We start from the raw sequence: 19,060 nt of genomic DNA on the forward strand, positions 1-19,060 counted from the left end.
ATATTTAATATTAATTTGCAAAGTAGGCTTTCAATACTGTTCCTTAGTTATTGTCTGATACAGGGAAGTGAATTTGAATATTGTAGTAGAAAAGCAAACAAACGGCTATGAAATGAGCTTGTGTCTGTACAGGGATGTGACAAAATGTGCTGGACTTTGACCTTACTATTCTTGTGTAAAGATTCAGATCACACCTATTTACACAGGCATAGACTGTTAGAAATAGCGCTGTCTCATTTTAAATGTAAAATTAAGCTGTATATTTAATTTTTAGCATGTGTGTGCGGTCAATTGTGAATTTAATTTGTCTGGCTTCCGGGCTCATCTGCTTACAGCTGTTTATAGCTGTACAAAACAGCTCTTTTTGCTGCTTGATATTGCAAACTAGTGTCTTACCATATTATTTTATGTGTTCTCTTAATTATGAACACACTGGTTTGTAGTGCAAACAGTTTTACCATTTACTGTATGTTATTATTCTTCTCATTATTTCCCTACGGCAGTTAATGAACAGGAAGTCTCACGCACTACCACAAAACAGCTTACTTCCACATTGAAAAATAAGGTGGATATGTTAAATAATTTGAGTGCATTTGACTATATTTTTATTGATATTAGTGAAAAAAGTAGCCCTCTTATCTGAATTCGCCATATTGCATTGCATGCATATCTTTACATATTTAACATTTAATTCACTATTTTTCTGATACGTTTAACTCGACGTTCTTGCTGATTTCCCTGGTGAAAAAAACAGCATATGCTGGTTAGGTATGTTTTGATGCTGGTTTAAGCTGGTCCTTTGTTGGTTTATGTTGGTCATGTTGCTGGTCAAGGACCAGCATGAACCAGCAAAGGACCAGCATAAACCAGCATCAAAACATACCTGCCAGCATATGCTGTTTTTTTCACCAGGGTTGTATGCTAAACAGCAACTAGAGATGAACTTGTTTGTTTTTACAGACATAACGCATCTCTTTAACAACTCACAATAGTGTCTTGTTTATTTTGCTTAAGTAGTACATGTATTTCCAACCTATTAGAAAATCATGAATATTGGAATATTCGAAACTGGGAAATTACGTCTGTCATAATAACAATCCATTTGGAAAAACGTACTAGTTTCATGAAAGAGTATTAATATAAACATGATTAAATTCGATTAAAAATACATAAAATAAAAAAAAACATGAGATATTGTTAAAAGCTAAGTAATGTATTTTATTTATTTATTTATTTATTTTTATTTATCTATTTTTTTTTATTTTTATTGAGGCACTCAACTTCTGCATTTTACAGTAGCCAGGAGGTGAACACAAAGAAAAGGAAATACAAAATTATAGTGAATTAGGGGGGAAAAATATAATAATAATAATAATAATAATAATAAAAGTAAAGAAAATTGCATAAAAACATGAAAATGTTTACATATATTAATACATTTAACAGCTTTCTTGTTTGTCAGATTGTAAATAGATTTTAGGTATTGCTTAACTTCTGATTTCAAAATGAGTAACAATGGTTTATAATCGCCATACTCGCATTTATGTATACTAATACTCAATACTCAAATACTATTCCTTATGGAATGGCATGTGGTAAGTGAAAAAAACCAAACCAAACATTTTCAAAACAAAGTGGAATATTTTATTTATTTATTTACTTGAATTTATAGTTCTGCGTCGTCGTGACGCGGAAGTAGCGATGACGCAAATGATATGCGCCGGAGAAGTGTAGTGTTGACAAGCGTCCGTTGGTGCCAGTCACAGAGATGTCAATATAACTTTGGTCAGTCATATATTCGGCGATGCGGATCGAAAGTCCGTTTCACTCTTCTGTGATTGTTCTTTCTTTTAACACTAATACTCGCCTTTAACACAGCAATCAACACCGTAATAGATGTAAAACAGGGTGAGCACAGATGATTGTGCAGTGTCATATCATAATAATCAATAATTCATGATATAAACCAGGTGGATGAGAAATGTGGATTGTTTACCCTTACAGTCTGTTTTGATTTGAAGGATTTCCGAGTAATATAAGGTATGTGCTCACCATATCTCATATTTACTTGAATTTATTTGTATATATAATACTATCTTTATTTGAACTGGCACCTGATTATGTTCTGTTTGAGAAATCTGCTTCCTTGATCATTTTTGCAATCTATTTCAATTTATGCTCTGGTTACTAAAGGAGAGTAAATGATTTAGTATTAATGCGAATACGGATCTGTCGGTTAACATAAATGTGAATAGCAGAAAGTGATGTCAGCATCCTTTTATGTTCATGGGATTCAGTCGATGTCAAGAACAAGCGTCACTCTGGAGGATGAGGAGAAGCAGAGATGCCCTGACGGTGCTGATCCACCCAACTTCGCCTGCAATGACACTCCACACTCTTTACCTGAGAGGTCTCTTTTAAATTCTGTTTCAGCATTTATTGTCATTTATTTTAGTTTGTTGTGGTTTGTATGCAGTATGTGCAGGGAATGAATAGTCATGCCTTTTCTTGAGCTTTATATGTTTGCGAACTTTAAGTTTTGAGTTTTTTGACATTTTACCTCACAGACTTAATTTGGAACCATCTGTCATCGCAATGGAGACAAGCCCCTCCCCTTCTAGCAATGGGACAAACCTCCTGTCATTGCCATGGGAGATAGTTACCCAGATAGCCTCACATCTCCCGGCACAGTGTGTGATTAATGTGCTGCCGCATGTAAGCATTTCAAAATTTTCAAGCATTTTCAAAAGACATTTAGAAGTCAAAATTGAAGCTTTTTTTGCTAATTGTGTATGCAATTCTTACTAATAGTAATATTACGGTAACACTGTACAATAAGGTGTCATTTGTTAACATGAGTTAATGTATTAACTAACATGAACAAACTAAGAACAATACATTTATTACACTATTTATTAATCTTTGTTCATGTTAGTTAATAAAAATATAGTCATATAGTCATTGGTAATGTTAGTTCAAGGTGCATTAACTAATGTTAACAAACACAACTTGTAATTTTAATCATGCATTAGTAAATGCTGAAATTAACATGAATTAAGATTAATAAATGCTGTAGAAGTATTGATCATTTTTAGTTCATGTTAACTAATTAACTAATTAACTAATTAGTTGGCAAGGCAACACATCTTCTAAAAACTTAAGTATAATTTAATATACATGCATAAATTATAATGTATCTAATATTTATTTTAACTAATATTTGTGTTTTTTTAATCTTATTTAAGCTTTATTTTATTAAAAATATTTTTAATAGTTTTAGTTTTTGTTATTAATAACAGCATTGCATGTGAATGATTAAAAATTATTCACATTTTTTAATTATTTATTTTAGTTAATATTTCTGTTGTGTTTAATTTAATTTAAGCTTTATTTTAATTACAGAAAATTATTTTAATCGTTTATTTGTTAATGCTAACAGCATTGCATATGAATGATTCAAAATTATTGGTATTTTTAAAAATAATTATTTTAATTAATATTTCTGTTTTGTTTAATTTGATTTAAGCTTTATTTTAATTACAGAAAATTATTTTAATAGTTTATTATTTGTTAATGCTAACAGCATTGCATATGAACAATTCAAAATGTTTCACATTTTTAAAAATATTTATTTTAATTAATATTTCTGTTTTGTTTAATTTAATTTAAGCTTTATTTTAATTACAGAAAATTATTTAAATAGTATATTATTTGTTAATACTAACAGCATTGCATATGAATGATTCAAAATTATTTACATTTTAAAAAAAATAATTATTTTAAATAATATTTCTGTTTTGTTTAATTTAATTTAAGCTTTATTTTAATTGCAGAAAATTATTTTAATCAAGATCCTTTGAAGAGTAAATGATTATAAATGTCTTTACTGTCACTTTTGATCAGTTTAATGAATCTCTGCTGAATGAAAGTATTAATTTCTCTCAAAAAACCTTTTGGACTCTTGCTGTTCGTATTTATTTAGGTGTGTCAGACGTTGGGAAAGCTTAGCGAGGATCGCTTGGCATGGCAGGTTCGGGCTCAAAAACTCTCGGGTCCCGCAGCATCTTTCCCGGTCGGGCCAAAGGAGGATTTTGATTGGTCCAAGGCCTGCTTAGAAATGGAGCAGCTGATTGGCTGCTGGGCAGGGCGTGGGAATCAGGCAGAGCGACAGGAAACGGAGGGAGCGAGACAGGAAGTGGCAGCTGGTGGGGTGAACGGTGAAGCGCCGGCAGCTGAGGGGAACTTGGTAGAGATGCAGCTGGATGTCGAAATAAATGATGCAGCGGATGTTCAGTCCCAGACTGCCTCTAACAGCGGCCAGCTGAACGAGTCATCCAGCGCTTCTTCACCCCTGGAGCACATCATTCTTCCTTCTGGCCACATTGCAGATGTGAATTGTGTCCTCCTGTTGGGTGGAAAAGAGGCATTGTGCGCTTCCGGCTCTAGGGACAGAAACGTGAACCTGTGGGATCTTCGAGAGGGTCCCAGAGGCAAGTTGATGCACACTCTAGCGGGACGGGGCACCATTAGTACCCACCGGGGCTGGGTGTGGTGCCTGGCATCCAGCGGACCTCTGTTGGCGTCCGGCTCATTCGACAGCACCGTCAGGCTCTGGGATCTTGAAGCCGGAGGTGCGGAACGGAGACTCATCCAGTGCAAAGCTGCTGTATTGTGTCTGTCCTGCGAGAGGGACACGGTGCTGGCCGGATCACATGATCAGAAATTAAGCATATTTGACACCCGGGGTGAGACAAAGTTCAGAATATGTTCAGAATGATTCACACGTGTTGATTTAGTATTATTTATATACTATTGTAGTATTTAATATTTTGAATGAGCTTTTATTGATATATTTTCAGTTTTCATTTTAACTAGTTTAGGTAATTTTGTTATGTGCTTTGTCATTTTTATTCATTTTTTCCTATTTATATTGGCTTTTATTATATTTCTACATAGCTTTAATTAATTTTTATTTCAGTTTTAGTAGTTGTAGTATTTTAACCTGTTTGTTTTAGCTAGTTGGCAAGGCAACATTTCACATTTTTTAAGTATAAGTTAAGTATATAAGTGTAGTTTAATATTCAAGTATAACTTTTAATATATATAAATATATAAGTATACAACTATATCTTAAAATATATAAAAATTTAAGTATATTTTTATTTAATATATTTAATATATAATACTTTAATATAATTAATTTAATTTAAGCTCTATTTTAATTACTGAAAATAATTATTAGAAGTTTTTGAAAAATATTTATTTATTTTAATTCATATTCATACTTACAACCCTAAATTTAGATATAATACACTACCAGTCAAAAGTTTTTGAACAGTAAGATTTTTAATGTTTTTGCAGAAATCTCCTCTGCTCACCAAGCCTGCATTTATTTGATTCAAAGTACAGCAAAAACAGTACAATTTTGAAATATTTTTAATACTTAAAATAACTGCCTTCTATTTGAATATATTATAAAATGCAATTTATTCCTCTAATGCAAAGCTGAATTTTCAGCATCATTACTCCAGTCTTGATCCTTCAGAAATCATTCTCATGTGCTTATTTTGCTGTTCAAGAAATGTTTATTATTATTATTTAAAATAGCTGAGTGAATTTTTCAGAATTCTTTGATGACTAGAAAGATCCAAAGATCAGCATTTGTCTGAAATAAAAGCTTTTGTAACATTAAACACTATACCATTCAAAATCTTGGAGTCAGTATTTATTTATTTATTTTTTGGGGGGAAAGAAATTATAGAAATTATTCCTTTATTTTGCAAGGATGCTTTAAACTAATCCAATATGACAATAAAGACGTTTATAATGTTAGAAAAGATTTATATTTCAGATAAATGTTGTTCTTCCAAACTTTCTATTCATCAAAGAAACCTGAAAAAAATTCTACTCAGCTGTTTTCAACATAATAATAATAATAAATGTTTTTTGAGCAGCAAATCATCATATTAGAATGATTTCTGAAGGATCATGTGACACTGAACACTGAAGTTATGATGCTAAAAATTCAGCTTTGCATCACAGGAATAAATTACATTTTAAAATATATTCAAATAGAAAACATTCATTTTAAATTGTAACAATATTTAATAATATTACTGTTTTTTCAAATAAATGCAGCCTTGGTGAGCAGCACAAACTTCTTTCAAAAACATTAAAAAATCTTACCATCCCCAAACTTAAACATACACATTCTATACACTTTGAAGATGGCCCGAATACCCTGAAGTCCACTCGGACACCAATAGTCAATTGTAATGTGCCCATCGTAACTGTATTTGCTGAAGACTCTCATTTATGTGAAATAGCTGCAGATCCATTGGTCAAGAGTCTTCGTCTTCATGGCGATGCTGTGTTGTGCCTGGCGTCTGATGACCAGTATATCATATCAGGCAGTAAAGACCAAACCGTCGCTCTGTTTGACCGCAGGGCGGGAAAACTCCTGCAGAAAGTTCAAGTATGCACACACAAGCTAAAAACAAAATAATAAAGCACACAATCAGTCAGCTAATGCATTTCTCTGTCCTCTTCACATGTCTGCAGCTGAGCTCCTACCTGCTGTCGCTGTCCTACAGCGGTCGAGAGGTGTGGGCCGGGGATAACCGTGGACTCGTGCACACCTTCTCCATGCACAACAGCTCCCTGACGTCCATATCCCAGTTTAACATCCACAGGTCACTGGTCACAGGTGTACACTACTCCTCTGGTGCTCTCTACACATGCTCCTCGGACCGCACTATCAAGGTAAATCTTCTTTTGGGTTAAAAATTAATTTAGCTGATCTTTATCCAAGGTTATCGGCAGCTCACATCTCTTATTGGATGCAGGTCCATCTTCCATGTGCTCCACCCAAGACACTGTGCACCCTTCATCACCAGGCAGGAGTTAATGGGGTATGTTGACATTTTTACCTGTGATTTATTTCTGTGTCGATTAGTTTTATTTCTTTTTTTTGTACATTCCCTTTAAGCGGTAATAGAAGTGGGCTGTATTAACAAAATCGTATCCACCTTTTTCTTCAATACAGAAGTAAGCCTATGAGTAATTAGCCGCTATAGGGAAATAATCAGAAGAATAACAACATGCAGTAAACGTTAAAACTGTTTGTACTTCAAACCAGTGTGTTCATAATTAAGATAATACATTGAAATAATAAGGTAAGAGACACCAGTTTGCCAGGAAGCCAGACCCATAAAATTTACAAATGGCCATGCACACTCTTACGGGAAGAAAAAGGTGGATACACTAGCATTTAAAAAGTTTGAGAAGGTTAAGAAATTATTATACATATTTTTTTTTTACAGTAAATTGATGAAACATGACAGTAAAGGCATTTACAGTTGAGGTCAAAAGTTTACATCCCCCTTCCAGAATCATTAAAAATACCAAAATAAGAGGGATCATACAAAATCTTCAAATTTAAAAGTTTTTCACCCCCCGGCTCTTAATGCATCGCGTTTCCTTCTGGAGCGTCAGTGAGCGTTTGAACCTTCTGTAATAGTTGCATATGAGTCCCTCAGTTGCCCTCAGTGTGAAAAGATGGATCTCAAAATCATACAGTCATTGCTGGAAAGGGTTCAAATACACAAAAATGAAAAACCAAAGAATTGGTGGGACCTGAAGGATTTTTCTTAAGAACAGCAGGCAGTTTAACTGTTCAGCACAAACAAGAGACTCATGAACAATGATCACTTAACAAAAAATACACAGCTGTGGATCATTCAGGTAACAACACATTATTAAGAATCAAGCGTATGTAAACTTTTAAACGGGGTCATTTTTATAAATTTCCTCTATATGTAATTATCTTTTATGTGAAATATCTTATTCAGGTCAGTACTAAATAAACAATAACATGCATTTTGTATGATCCCTCTTATTTAGGTCAAATAATTAATATTTTTAAACATTCTGAAAGGGGGATGTAAACTTGACCTCAAGATTTCTATTTTAAATAGAGGCTGTTCTTTTGAACTTTCTATTCATCAGTGAATACTGAAAAAATGTTAACACAATGTTTCCACAAAAATATTAAGCAACATAACTACTTTTTAACATTTGATAAACTGAAATAAAAATTGTTTAGAAATATATATATTTCACTCAGAAATTGCTAATAAATTTCATAAACAATTACAAATACAAATACATTTTTTTAATTTTTGTTTTTAATTACAAGTTCAAAAAACAATTCTTAATAAGAAGAAATGTTTCTTGTCAGTGAAGACTGGAATAATGGTTGCTAAAAATTTATTATACAATACAATATTTTAAAAAAAAAAATTCAGTTTTACTTTATTAACTGTTTTTATTGCATTTTGTTAAATTAGTGTTGGTAAACGATTAATCATGATTAATCACATCTAAAATAAAAGTTTTTGTTGACGTAATAAATGTGTGTGTACTTTGTATGCTTATTATGTATATAGAAATACACACACATGGTCGGCGCCGATAGCCTTGTGGATGTGCGCCGACATGCAGCGCCATTGCACACCGGGCGCCCCGAGTTTGAATCCGAGCTTGAGGACCTTTCCCGATCCCGCCCCCTTCTCTCTGTCCCACTTCACTTCCTGTCCTGTATGATCTGCCCTATCATAATAAAGGCCAAAGAAAGGCCAAAGAAAAGAAATACACACACATGCATGCATAAACACAAATATGTTATCTTCATATATTAAATATATATAATCTAAATTATATAAATATAAAATATTTTCAAAATATATACTGTATATGTGTGTATTGCCATATACATAATAAATACAGTACACACGCATTTATTATGTAAACACAAACTTTTACTTTGGATGCAATTAATCGTTTAACAGCACTATTTAAATCCAATTAGATCAGTTCATCACGTTATAGTATATTTTTGCTGGGAATTTTTTACATAAAAAATATGGCACAAATGTATTTATTTAATTATTTATTTAAGTATTTATTTATGAAGCCTGTTAGTCTAAGTTATACTCGCTCTCTTTTTTTAACAATTTGTTAGTGACTTGCACCTTTATATTTAGATGTGCCTTTATTTTTTCACCATTATTTATTACGTAACCATGTGATAGTGTCTATTATTGATAATAGGCAATAATTAAATATTTGTATCAAATGAAAGATACTTAATCTCATTTCATTATATTATGTTTTTATTTGGAATTTGATTGATGCAAACCAATAAACTGTGTTTATTCGCAAATCAACAAGTATTTCTGTTGGATGATACCACTATTACTTTTATCTAGTTTGTATCTGTACTGCCATGCATAAATTAATGATTTTTTTCTTCTCAGTTAAGTGTTGAAGGAGGAACGCTGGCCATCGCTTCCGGTGACATGAATGTTGAAATTTGGAGGCCCAGATGCACAGAGTCGACAAGCATTTGATAGCAGGGAACAATCAGTTCTTCAACTCCACATTTCCAGGAACTTATCAGTGCATTTAATTTTAATGAAAATTAAGATGAAAATGAATGTTTTAGGTGTCGGATACATGTTTCTAGTGATTCTAGAAACAAAAATAAGACATTCCTAGTTTTACGTCATTCTTCGCAAGTCGCACTACAATTGCAACATATTTCAGTGCCTCGTAACAAAAGAAACATCTTGAGATTTATGTGATCATTACTTGAACATTTCAACAAAACTGATGCTAATAATACGTTTAGACCGAGGAGAGTAAATTCTGAAGCATAGTTAAATGAATACAAACAAGAATCGTTAAAAAATATATCTGCTTTCAGTATTTAGCTCTCTAGATGTGTAGTACACTAACGAGGAAATCAGTTGTTAAAAATGTGTGAATTTAAGTTCAATTTGTTTTTGTATACTTGTCAGTGTACTTGCACAAGTATACAGTTTACAAACTTGGCACATATGCTTTAAAATGTATGCACTTCATGACCAGAACAAACTACTAATACTATTTATGAATTATTTATAATTATTGCAGACAGTGCTGTTGTATTGTTCTGTGACTGACTGAATGTCCTATGATCATTTTTTCTTCCTTGTTTGTTTTTAAAAGCTTTATAAATGTACAATTTGATAATTCTGTTGGATTTGTGAAGGTGTCGTTATTCTCAAGGCTGCAAATAAACAGGGAGATTGATGTTGACAGTGGTTGTGAGGCGCTGTTCACAGCAGGACGCACGTCTTCTTGTCTTTGAATGGGTTGGAGGATGCGGCGATCCCGGTCAGCAGCGGATCAGCTCTCCGGTGTTCCTGACAGTATTGAACCAGCTGCTCTGCTGCTGCGGAAATCTGACACACACATATGCCAACATATGTGACACATATACGGTTGAAGTCAAAAGTTTACATACACCTTGCAGAATCTGCAAAATGTTAATTATTTTACCAAAATGCATGTTATTTTTTATTTAGTACTGACCTGAAAAAGATATTTCACATAAAATACATTTACGTAAGAGAAAATAATAGATGAATTTATAAAAATGACCCTGTTCAAAAGTTTACATACACTTGATTCTTAATACTGTGTTGTTACCTGAATGATCTACAGCTGTGTTTTTTTGTTTAGTGATAGTTGTTTATGAGTCCCTTGTTTGTCCTGAACAGTTAAACCTGCTGTTCTTCAGAAAAAATCCTTCGGATCCCACAAATTCTTTAATTTTTCAGCATTTTTGTGTATTTGAACCCTTTCCAACAATGACTGTTTGATTTTGAGATCCATTTTTTCACACTGAGGACAACTGAGGGACTCATATGCAACTATTACAGAAGGTTCAAACGCTCACTGATGCTTCAGAAGGAAAACGATACATGTAAGTGTCTACTATAGCTTCTGAAGAGCAGTACTAAATGAAAAAAATGTACACATCTTCATTCTGTTAAAATATGAGTTCCTGAGTTGTCCTCAGTGTGAAAAGATGGATCTCAAAATCATACAGTCATTGTTGGAAAGGGCTCAATTACACAAAAATGCTGAAAAACCAAAGAATTTGTGTTCAGGACAAACAAGGGACTCCTGAACAACTATCACTAAACAAAATACACAGCTGTGGATCATTCAGGTAACAACACTGTATTAAGAATCAAGTGTATGTAAACTTTTGAACAGGGTCATTTTTATAAAATCAACTATTATTTTCTCTTACGTAAATGTATTTTATGTGAAATATCTTGCTCAAGTCATTACTAAATAAAAAAACTAACATGCATTTTGTTTGATCCCTCTTATTTTGGTAAAATTATTAATATTTTGCAGATTCTGCAACGTGTATGTAAACTTTTGACATCAACTGTACCACTATGGGAAAAACCTGTTAACTAGTCAATGCTATGTTTCTTTACTATACACTCTTAGAATAAAAAGGTACAAAGCTGTTACTGGGGCAGTATCCTGAGGCACAACAGCTAAAATGTACATCTTTGTACCCTTAAATTGTAATTATAAGTACTTTGAAAGTAGGGTACATATTAATAGGCCTAAATAAAGTAATATCTTTTGAAAAGGTACCGCCTCCGTGACAGTTTTTTATGCTTAAAGTTAAAATGGACGTGAAAAGTGTCCACTGTAGTATTAAATTTAGAACTGGTCATCCTATTTCTTGTTACGCATTTTTGGAGAGTTGAGCATTCTAACCAATCACAAACGACTCTGTTGAGCTTATGAACGCAACGGCCAATCAGAGGCGTTCAGATGAGTCATCGCCGAAATGCCCGAGTTTCGCTTCAACGCACTGAAGCGAATTCTCTCGTCAAAAACAACAAATTCAGTAAGATATTAATTTCACGGTGTAGACAGATTCACTGATTATAACGGGTGTTGTTTGAGAGTGCAAACGCTAGACTGTCACTTTTGCTCTCTTTCTGTAGCCTATCCACCTTATTTTTCCCGTAAGAGTGGGCGCGGCCATTTGTAAATGTTATGGTTCTGGCTTCCGGTCTCATCCGCGTCCAGCTATTTTCAGCAGTACAAAACAGCTCGTTTTAAAGCTTGATATTGCAAATTGGACTTACCATATTATTTTAATCTATTATCTTAATTATGAACACACTGGTTTGTAGTGCAAACAGTTTTAGCGTTTACTACATTGTTATTCTTTTCGTTTTTTCCCTATAGCGGCTAATGACCCGGAAGTTTCACCCATTTAGGCTTACTTCGTCACTGAAGAAGAATTATGGATAGGAATTTATTTGCTGTTTAATTGCTGTTGAATAACCATGGAAATGAAAGCATTTTAATCAACCTACAATATTTTTTATTAATTTGTGATCACATTGAATATGAATTTAGTCGTTTTAAAAATATTTTTTGACACTCATATCTGACATTTGCCTAAATAGACAGGTTTATAATGTGCATAGTTAGATTAGCATTAGGCTAATCATTAATTATCTTAATTATCCTTATCCTGGAGTTGATTCACCTATGAATCTAAATGTCAGTGTGGTTTTTGTATTATTATGCAGTGTTGAACGCACTCACCTTGATTCGCTGTAGTTCTGTCTCTAGTCTGAGCTGCTCCACGGCTCTCCTGGCCTGAAGAACATTGTTACTGCAGTATACGTCCATCACGGCTGCATCAGTATTTGACTTGCACCCTGAAAAACGTGTTTATATTAACTTGGGCATAACATATATTGCTTAAACTATCTAATGAATGAATAATTAGGTCTGGTAGGTGATGAGTGTAGCTGTAGTTTTACCTCAAGAGTCTATTTGGTTCGTCGTGTGGAGCTCAGATATTCTTGTTTCAGCGAGGAAGAGTTACTGTCCAGTTTTTGAAGGCTTATATACCTCCAAGGGGTGTTAAACCCCTCCATCCTTCAACACACACACACACACACACACACACACACACACTGCTGGAAACTTCAAAGCTCCTGTGATGTGGCCGAGTTCTGAGGTCACATCAACAGTGCCAGAAATGTCATGAAAGTTCAATAGTATTTGATTTCACTCTGGTGGTCATGAAACCTCTCTTGAATTTGTTTAACTGTGTGCACAGAAGCGTTATCATCCTGAAATAATAGTTTGCAGAATTGAGTGCTCCTGTTTTATGTTTCTTAGAAATTGCATTAAATCAAGTGTTCTGTAATTAGCTATGTAGCTAAATAAGCATTTTATTTTATTTTATTTTATTTTAATTAATTAATTTATTTATTTATTTATTTGTTTTTATAATTAGGGTGGTGAAATATTTGTGAAATTGTCCAGAAGTGTGAAGTGTTTTTTTTTTTTTTTTTTTTTAATTAAATTAAATTATAAAATTAAATAAAAATAAAGTAAATTCAATGAATTAAATACATATTACATTTTTGTTTTTATTATTTATTTTTTTATTTAATTTTATTTGGGTGGTTAAATATTTATAATATGAAAATGCTTATTTTGGATGAAATGTTGCTAACTTACTAAGTAACTGACTAAGAAATTATTTAATCAAATTAAATAAATCTTCCTGAAATAATATTATGTTAGCAGAACTGAGTGCTCCTGTTTTATATGTTTCAGAAATTGCATTAAATCAAGTATTCTGTAATCTGTAACTAAATAAGAATTTAATTTAATTTAATTTAATTTAATTTAATTTAATAATTTAATTTTTATAACTGGGGTGGTGAAATATTTGTAAAATTGTCCAGAATTGTGAAGTGGTTTATTTATTTCATTTTTAAATTCATTAAAATTATAAAATAAAATTAAACTAATAAAATAAAATAAATATTACATTTTTATTATTTAATTTTTAATTTCATTTTATTTGGTTTGGTTACATATTTATAAAATAAATGCCATATGTTGCTAACTAACTACCTACCTAACTAAAAAGTTAAGAAATTATTAAATTAAATTAAATTGGGGTGGTAAAATATTTATAAAACTGCCCAAACAGAAGTGAGAAGTTATTTTTTTTTTACATTTGTAATTTAATTTAATTTAACTAGGAATTAATTTAATTTTTGTAAAAACTACAAATGATGCTGGGAAAAAAGATGAGAATGTTTTATTTCATTTTTTTTTTTTTTGTTTTTACTCTCTTTAATTTGTTTAACTGTAATAATAATAATATGTTAGCAGAAGTGAGTGCTTTTAGAGAGTTTTATATGTTTCTTAAAAATTGCATTAAATCATATGTTCTGTAATTTTACATGTAGTTAAATAAGCATTTATAAACAGTGTATTCCAAACGTCTCAATTTATATGTAACAATACATACAAAAATTTGATTTATATGCAATACATAAAAAGACTATATAATACATTTTATTTGGTCAAAATGATCCAAAAACGGATCATACATTAGTACTGAAAAACGCCCTGTGGTGACTGTATATACAAACGACATACGTATGGCTAAAACAGATAACTAATTAAAATCGTATATTAATTATTCATTTAAATCTGTAAAATATGTTAAAATACATAATAATATATTAATAAGAAGAATTATAACAATACATATTTTTATACTGACGCTGCTTTTGTAACCGTTCCTTTATATGCTGTTTCAGGTCATTTATACAACATTAGTGGTATCTCAATATCGTTTTAAATGACAGTTTTATCATATATTAATAGCTAACATATAAGCCCATTCCACAGCGCAAAACAATCCTCACATATACAGGCGCTTCGCGTTTTGTATTTCGTTTGTTCCGCCGCGCTTGCTGTAGTTGTTTAGAACATGTGGATGATGAAGTGTGCAGCGCTGTGAGTGAGATCAGAAATAATAGAAATAAACTACATTAACAACTCGGGAATTACATACGTAACAGCTGGGGTGAGTGTAATATTGTTTTAGAGATCAAAATAAATAGAAAACAAACAACATGCATTTGTATTTGCGTATTAGCTTATATAACACTTCATCAATTATTGACGTTTTAAGTGTTTGCTCTCAGCACTGGAGTCTAGTTAGTCTTCAAACTGATTTTTTGTCTTTAAATGACATACACATGACTTGTTAGAAAAGAACTGTGATGATTACCATAATAAAACCATGTTATTCTTTGAAATACCGTAGTACATGAATATTGTACTCGGTATATATCAAGGTATTATGGTGTTAGCATCAGATACCGTACCGTGGTAAAACTGCTTAAAATCAGTTGAATTGTATGTTTACTTGTATTGTTATAGTTGGGGCGATCATGGCAGACCAGGCCCCCTCTGTGGCGAGGGATGCGGTGTTGAAGGAGAGCATCGCTCTGCCGGAGGACATGCCTCAGATTAAAGGTTATGACTTCAACCAGGGTGTGGACCACAAAGCCCTGCTGCAGTCCTTCCTCACCACAGGCTTCCAGGCCAGCAGCTTTGGCCTGGCTGTGCAGGAGATCAATAAGATGGTGAGTGTCAACAGACTGTGGGGTGACCCATTTTTTGCACATTTCATTTTTTTAATGTGTTTTTTCTAACGTCTGGTGTGTTTGTGTTTGGAGTAGATAGAGAAGAGACTGGAGCCGATGCAGGAGGAGCACGAGGGCTGCGATTCAGATACGTCTGCTTCAGGATGCACCATTTTCTTGGGCTACACATCCAACTTGATCAGCTCCGGTGTGCGAGAGAGTATTCGCTACCTCGCACAGCACAGAATGGTATGGCCGGCCCTGTAACTTTGTATAAGCATCTTTATGTTTCACGTTAACATCTGTCTAGGTCTATTCTGAAAGGAATATATTTATGTTGAATTATTCGAATGTTTTTGTAGGTAGATGTGATTGTGACCACAGCAGGAGGGATTGAGGAAGACCTTATCAAATGTTTAGCACCCACTTACCTCGGGGAGTTCAGTCTTAAAGGCAAAGAGTTACGACAGCAAGGCATTAATAGGTGAGAAAACGGTTCCTCTTTAGATCGTTGTGGTGTTTACATGCATGTTTATAAGTAATTATTAACACATGTAATAATACTTTGTGTCACAGAATAGGTAATCTCTTGGTACCAAATGATAATTACTGTAAGTTTGAAGACTGGCTAATGCCTATTCTGGATCAAATGGTGCTGGAACAAAAAACAGAGGTGGGAATTATTTTATTTTGTTTTGATTTATTAATTAAATTGTGGTGGTTAAATGTTTGTGAGGTGTCTTTTTATTTCATTTTTAAATTAAATTAAATTTTTAAATAAAATTGCAATAAATTACATTTTTTTTATTATTTAATTTTTTATTTCATTTTATTTTGTTTTACTTGGGTGGTTATAAAAATGCCTATTTTGGCCCAAATTGTGCTGAACCAAAAGCAGAGGCGAGAATTAATTTAATGTAATTTTATTTAATTTTATTTCATTATTCTGTTTTGTTTTATTAAACTGAGGGAGTTAAATATTTGTAAAAAAAAAGCTCATTCTTTGTGCTGAAATTGCTGAAACAAAAAACTGTGGTGAGAATTTAGTTTATAATTGGGGTGGTAAAATGTTTGTAAAATTGTCCGGAAGTGTGAGATGTCTTTGTTTTATTTATTTTTTTATATTGAATTACATTTTCAATAAAATGTAAACTTAAATTATTACATTTAAATTTTTTTTGTTATTTAATTTTTTTATTTTTATTTTATTTTACTAGGGTGGTTACATTTACATTTTGTATATAATATAAAAATGCCAGTTTTGGTTTAAATGGTGCTGGAACAAAAAAAAAAAAAAACAAAGTCTGGAATTATTTTATTTTTTTTGTTTTGTTTTATTAAATTGTGGTGGTTAAATGTTTGTAAAAATGCTCATTCTGGACCAAACTGTGTTGAAACAGGGGTGAGAATTTATTTTATTTTATTTTATAATTGGGATGTTGAAATAATTGTAAAATTGCCCAGAAGTGTGAGTTGTTGTTTTTTTTATGAATTAAAGTGAATAATTAAATTTTATTTTATTTGAGTGGGTAAATATTTAAAATATAAAAATATAAAAATGCCTATTTCAGCCCAAATGTTGCTGGAACAAACTAATTAACTAACTAAATAAATAAAAAAATAAACAAGTTGGTAAATTATTTTATTTTAATTTAATTCAATTGAAATTAAATTTGGTGGTTAAATATTTGCTTGAATGCTCTTATTGGACCAAACTGTGCTGAAACAAAAAATATTATTTAATTTAATTTAATTATTAATTTAATTTAATTATTATGGTGGTGAAATACTTGTAAAACTGTGAGGTGTTTTTTTTAAATTCCTTTTTTAAATTAAAGTATTAAATTAAAATACATTTTAATTTTAATTAATTATTTTAATTAAATTTATAAAATATTTATTATATAAAATGCCAAATGATGCTGGAACTAACTAAACAAGTCAAGAAATTATTTTATTAAATTAAATTTACATATTTACATTTGGGTGGTTAAATATTTGTAAAATTACCCACACAGAATTGAGTTGTGTGTGTGTGTTTATTTAATTACTATTTTTTTTATCTTACTTTATTTGTTAAATATTTAATAATTATTTGGGTATAATAATTACAATAATTATTTTGAGATAACAATACTAAATTTTTTTGTATCAGGGCACACAGTGGACACCCTCCAAAATGATCCACAGACTAGGCAAAGAAATCAACAACCCAGACTCTGTGTACTACTGGGCTTACAAGGTAACGTTTGAATTAAACGCATACAAATCACCTTCACCTCAGTCCTTCCTCAAACATGAATCTCTTAATGTCTGCATGATTGTCTTTCAGAACGACATCCCAGTGTTTAGTCCCGCCCTCACTGACGGCTCATTGGGTGATATGATCTATTTCCACTCGTATAAAAACCCTGGCCTGGTGCTTGACATAGTGGAGGGTGAGTCCATCAATCTGGAGATTATCTGACAGTCGCATTTATAATTTTATCATGATATAATTTTGCATACTTCAGATATTCGGCGGTTGAACAGCAAAGCGGTGTTTGCTAAGAGCACAGGGATGATCATTCTCGGAGGAGGACTCGTCAAACATCACATCGCCAACGCTAACCTCATGGTAAACGCATGAACCCAAAAGCACAATCATCTTGAGTTACGATGCTTTTCTCATCTGTTTTTGTCACTCTCAGAGGAATGGAGCTGACTTTGCAGTGTTTGTCAACACTGGTCAGGAGTTTGACGGCTCGGATTCAGGCGCTCGGCCAGATGAAGCCGTTTCTTGGGGGAAAATCCGCATGGACGCCTCACCTGTAAAGGTGAGATTAAATCATGAATCATATGGCGTCAGACTCTTAGTAACATGATCTGGTTAACTGTGGTGTTGTGTCTGTGTGCAGGTCTATGCTGATGCCTCTATAGTCTTTCCGCTTTTAGTGGCTGAAACTTTTGCACACAACGCCAACAAGTTGATCAAGGAAAAGAAGAGTGATTGATGGTGCTTTTCTCCTGTTAAATCTATTTAAATGCTTAACCCCTCTTCACTGTCTTCCCATGTGCTTGTTTTTCAATGCAGACGGTTTGAATGCTCTATTTAAATTTATTAAATTATGTATAATTATCCATTTGATCCTTAGTTTCTTATGGTTACGGCTTATGGTGTACCACTATCTAGTACTAGCTGGTTGCTAGCTTTTATGTTTAATTTTGTACCTCTTTGAAATGGTACAATGTGTGTTTTATTGTATTGCATCCCTCAGTGTTAATGCACAGTATATTGTGCGCTGTTTGTGTATTTTATTTTATCTGGATGTTTATGCTCTTTTAATTTTCAGATAAAAAAATTATGTAAATCTCACCATGGAGTCATTTATTCCATAACCTACATTATTTTATTATTATATGACTGTTAAATTGTTGGTTTGTTAAACTGCATTGACAATAAATGATTCATCAACACCTAATAGAATATTCAATAACGTATAATATAAGGCATAATAATAATGCATAAAACTAAAAGTTTAATTTCTATTTTTCTTTTTAACACATTACACTGTCATTCAGACGTTTGGGATTTTAAATGTTTTTTAAAGGCAGTTCTTATGCTTATCAAAGTTGCATTTATTTGATTAAAAACTGTAATATTGTGAAATATTGCAATTTAAAATAACTGTTTTCTATTTTAATATTCTTTAAAATATAATTTATTTCTGTGATGCAAA

General features: G+C 32.2%; 3 protein-coding genes across 3 annotated transcripts; 2 read left to right on the forward strand and 1 right to left on the reverse strand.

Moving 5' to 3' along the window:
• The first annotated feature begins 1,724 nt into the window (after nt 1–1,724).
• On the forward strand, nt 1,725–10,079 carry fbxw9 (F-box and WD repeat domain containing 9). The gene is made up of 9 exons (XM_051106471.1): nt 1,725–1,908; nt 2,005–2,040; nt 2,298–2,410; nt 2,568–2,715; nt 3,983–4,745; nt 6,327–6,475; nt 6,562–6,762; nt 6,846–6,911; nt 9,318–10,079. Exons 3-9 carry the CDS (start codon nt 2,301–2,303, stop codon nt 9,408–9,410), a joined length of 1,530 nt encoding a protein of 509 aa, XP_050962428.1. The 5' UTR covers nt 1,725–1,908; nt 2,005–2,040; nt 2,298–2,300; the 3' UTR covers nt 9,411–10,079.
• On the reverse strand, nt 10,002–12,859 carry gng14 (G protein subunit gamma 14). The gene is made up of 3 exons (XM_051106472.1): nt 12,699–12,859; nt 12,478–12,593; nt 10,002–10,286 (listed from the first exon to the last, which is right to left on the reverse strand). Exons 2-3 carry the CDS (start codon nt 12,562–12,564, stop codon nt 10,161–10,163), a joined length of 213 nt encoding a protein of 70 aa, XP_050962429.1. The 5' UTR covers nt 12,565–12,593; nt 12,699–12,859; the 3' UTR covers nt 10,002–10,160.
• A 1,808-nt stretch (nt 12,860–14,667) lies between these two features.
• On the forward strand, nt 14,668–18,696 carry dhps (deoxyhypusine synthase). Its single transcript, XM_051098869.1, has 10 exons — nt 14,668–14,776; nt 15,136–15,341; nt 15,438–15,590; nt 15,704–15,825; nt 15,918–16,014; nt 17,497–17,583; nt 17,674–17,779; nt 17,855–17,958; nt 18,032–18,157; nt 18,239–18,696. Exons 2-10 carry the CDS (start codon nt 15,147–15,149, stop codon nt 18,332–18,334), a joined length of 1,086 nt encoding a protein of 361 aa, XP_050954826.1. The 5' UTR covers nt 14,668–14,776; nt 15,136–15,146; the 3' UTR covers nt 18,335–18,696.
• Nucleotides 18,697–19,060: the final 364 nt, after the last annotated feature.

Source organism: Labeo rohita, chromosome 3 (genome assembly GCF_022985175.1).
Source record: "Labeo rohita strain BAU-BD-2019 chromosome 3, IGBB_LRoh.1.0, whole genome shotgun sequence".
Classification (NCBI taxonomy): Eukaryota; Metazoa; Chordata; class Actinopteri; order Cypriniformes; family Cyprinidae; genus Labeo; species Labeo rohita.